The 3,842-nt window shown below is 35.5% G+C and overlaps 1 protein-coding gene across 1 annotated transcript; it reads left to right on the plus strand.

The window, feature by feature from the left end:
* Positions 1 to 395: 395 nt before the first annotated feature.
* LOC131035742 (uncharacterized) lies at positions 396 to 1,927 on the plus strand. The gene is made up of 2 exons (XM_057967481.2): positions 396 to 740; positions 826 to 1,927. The coding sequence occupies exon 2, from the start codon at positions 836 to 838 to the stop codon at positions 1,508 to 1,510; it is 675 nt and encodes a 224-aa protein (XP_057823464.1). The 5' UTR covers positions 396 to 740; positions 826 to 835; the 3' UTR covers positions 1,511 to 1,927.
* Positions 1,928 to 3,842: the final 1,915 nt, after the last annotated feature.

Below are 3,842 nucleotides of genomic sequence, written 5' to 3' on the forward strand. Positions count from 1 at the left end.
TGTTTGAACCTGAAATGGTCGCAACTCTAACAACTTCATCATGTATGATTATTACAGTAGAATGGTGGGGGGCCATGGCTGAGATTAAAGGGCTAGAAAATCCAGAGGTGCTTAAAGCAGAAAAAGTTTATTCTGTTGTTCTGTATTACTGACCGCACGACTGGAAGCAACGCTCATTTTAAAATTCACTGGCAAACTAAGTTAATTGCTCCATTTATTCTTCTTCTTCTTTCTTTTCTTTTTTTCCCCACACCAGATGTTATAAATTATTTGGAAATCTATCCTTTTTTCTGTTGCAGACATGGACAAGTGAGGCTCAGGTACCGAAACCATATATTTAACTCCCTTTATCACACTATTCTGGACTGTACACAACATTGTTTATTGCTTATTCCAAAAGCTCAAGCTTTTCATTTTATGCCCTGTGTTTCCTTGCTCATTACTCTTTTAATTCTGCTAGTTGGGCTATAAAACAATCAATTGAGCCTTGTCTTGCATGTACTTTTGCCCCCCATTAGTTGGGCTATAAAGCAATCAATTGAGCCTTGTCTTGCATGTTTAATTTGCTCTACAGATCTTCGTTGGGCTATAAAGCAACCAATTGAGCTTTGTCTTGCTTGCTTAATTTGCTCTGCAAATCTTTGATTTTACCACCCATTAGTTGGGCTATATAGCAATCAATTGAGCCTTGCGTTTCCTTGCTCTTTACTCTGTTTTCATTCTGCAGCAACTGTAATTTGGTATAAAGCAATCAATTGAGCCTTGTCTTTCATGTTTAATTTGCTCTGCCTCTCTTTAATTCTGAGACCCATTAGTTTTATGTAGCTGTTGATCAATGGTGGGAAGCACAGTAGCAGTGAAAAAACTATGGAAATCTCTACTGACCTCTGTAACTACAAGCAGGAGAGTGGTGAAACAGAAGCTGAAGAAGAAAAGATTCGGAATTGGATCTGCCAAAAGGCGTAGAGAGAAATATGGTCATTACAACTTCTCGGATGATGATGAAACTACAAGCCGATTCAGAAAAAGACTGCGCAAGTGGAAAATAAAAGGCATGTCCTGCTTGAATGGGAGAGCTGATATCGAATCCGGGAATGCCCAATTTGTGTACGTGACAGATCTCTACCGTCCGCCATCGTCTTTCACAGTGGATTGCCATGATCCAGGTGTCAAATCTGAGGAGCCTCGTAAAGGAATCCAAGATGCCCTTTTTATGCCCCACACACAGAATAACACATTTGGGAGATCTGGTGATGTGAAAATGAAGGCGGCAGAGTGTTCATCTTCAAGGGGAACAGTTTCATCATCCAAGACAGAATTGAAGGGCTTGTGCTGCGAGGAATCGGAGAAAGGCAGGAGGAAGAAAATTGACATGAGTGAGTTTGGAGAGGAAGTGGATAGTGATGCAGAGTTGTTTATTGCTAAGTTCTATGATCAAATTAGGTTGCAGAGGCAGAAATCTATAGTTGAATATGGGCAGATGCTGGACAGAGGCACTAGTTCCAGCTAGCACTTGCAGTGACTGCAACTGTTTGTTTTGAATTTCTGTGCTTTCTTTATGTATAATTTGGTTTTCATCAGATTTTGATTTGTTTAAGTCGTTTATGTGAAATCATATTAATATGTGGGTCTGGTTGGAGAAGCTAGTGTGATGTGAGATGAGCCACTTAAGAAAGTCAAAATCTAGTGTGTGCTGTTTAAGCTTGTTTGTGTGGCAAGGCAGGGTGCCCTCATGACAATCAAGAAAGTGAGATGTGTATGAAGATGTCAGTATTGGTGTCTATATTATTTGTAATATTTGTTTTTTTTGAGGTAGGGGGAGAGGGGAGAGCGAGCCAATGAATAAGTGTCTAAATTATCATTTTTAAAATAGTGTAAACATATTCTCATAAAAAGAAGGGTGTTTGATATGGTGGATAGTTAGTGATTTCCAATGTGTTGCTACAACCGTTATGTTTATCATATCAATCTATTTATGGTTTCCTTTTAATTTATTAAAGAATATTTTTCTTGTGTACATAAATAAAACCATTTTCCATAAATATCTAGATGATAATAAAATTGAATAGAATATATATAGTGGATTTAATAATTACCTTAGAGTTAAAAATGTATATTTGATTGGATTTTGAAAAAATGAAATAATGAAATGTAAATGGGCATATAGATGAAAGTGAAATGAATTGATTATGATAGATGTTTGTTAATTTAAATATAATGTTAGAACTAAGAATAATGGATTTGAAAGGCCAATATGTCATGTGTTTTAAGACTCTACTTAACCAAGATCATTTTCATGCCTACAAATTTAACCCTAGCATTTGCAAACCCGATATAACTTTTATCCTTTTCTAAAAAATTGAACCTAAGCTCTACATATTTCTTATACCTCCAAAATAGACTTGCTTGTGTTGGAGCAACAATTAAATGTCTTGAAAATTAGGCCCAATGAAGTACTCATTTACAATGAAGTTCTCTCATAAATGAAGTAAATGAGAAAACATTGTGGGAAAAAAACTTTAAAAAAAAAAGAACTAATACATAGGAAGGAGGACTCAAGAACCCTCAAGGACAAATTCCTTCATCCCAAACATATCTCACAATTCAAGATTGTGAAGCGATGCTAAAGGTTTAGTGAAGATGTCTATAACTTGCTTTTAAGTAGGCAAATGTTATAACAAGTGAACACCATCATTGATGAGTTGTTGAATGAAATGTATGTTTATTTCAATGTGCTTTGTCCTCTAATACTCCATTGGATTGTGAGAAATGTGAATAGTACTTTGGTTATCGCACCAAAGAATACTAGGATGATCAAATGATAAATCAAATTTGTCATAAGTCATCAAAGCTATAGAACATTTTGGCTATCAAGTACTATAGCTTGATACTCAACATCAATTAGTGATAATACAACATGGGTTTACTTTTTGCAAGAGCATGCAACTAGACCTAAACCAAGTAAAAAAAAACTTAAAAGTGGACTTCTGTGACTCAACTTTGTGAACCCAATTTGACTTAATGGAGCCTACTACATGAGAAGCTCCTAGCATGTAGCGAGTTTTAAAATGTCTAATATCCTAAATATACCTCAAAATATGCTTGGCTACCTTCCAATGTCTCATGAGAATCATGGAAAAAGTAAGAGACAAGCCCAATGGTGAAGGAGATTTCAAGATGAGTGCGATTTAAATAAAAAAGACCACAAAACCAACTTTATGTACTAGGTAACATCAATATTAAGTATGGTACAAGTAGAAATCAAAGTGACACTAGAATAAAATAGTGTGGGAGTAGGCTTGCAATTAATTATACCAAATCAATGAAGTAAGTTAATTGCATAGTTATGCTAGTATATGGAAATCCTCTTAGTAGACTATAGGACCTAAAGAACAAAATAGTAATATAGAAGCCTAGGATTGGTCATGTCAAAGTGCTCCATTAAAGTGTGTTGAATATCTTGAAACATGGATGGGGAGCTACTAGTGGGAATAAAATCGTCTTCATACAAGACTAGTATAAAAAATTCATTTTCATGTCTTTGAATAAAGACCATGTGATCTAAGTGGCAATGTGTGAAACTAGAAACAAAGCAAAAAACCATCAATCTTATCAAACCAATCTTGGGGGGCTTGTTTGAGACCATCGCATGAATGTTGAAGCTCGTAAACAAGTGAAGGGTCCTGCATAAATCCTAGAGGTTACTCCATATAGATCTTCTCGTGAATATCATCATGTAAGAAATAAGTCTTCACACCTATCTAAAAAAGTGGTCATCTCTAACATGCATCAATAGAAAGTATGAGGAAAATAGACTCCATATTGGATATGGGGGTAAATAT

Source organism: Cryptomeria japonica, chromosome 5 (genome assembly GCF_030272615.1).
Source record: "Cryptomeria japonica chromosome 5, Sugi_1.0, whole genome shotgun sequence".
Classification (NCBI taxonomy): Eukaryota; Viridiplantae; Streptophyta; class Pinopsida; order Cupressales; family Cupressaceae; genus Cryptomeria; species Cryptomeria japonica.

Coding starts and splice junctions, on each gene's coding strand:
- LOC131035742 (XM_057967481.2), top strand. CDS start 836: ATGGTGGGAAGCACAGTAGCAGTGAAAAAACTATGGAAATCTCTACTG.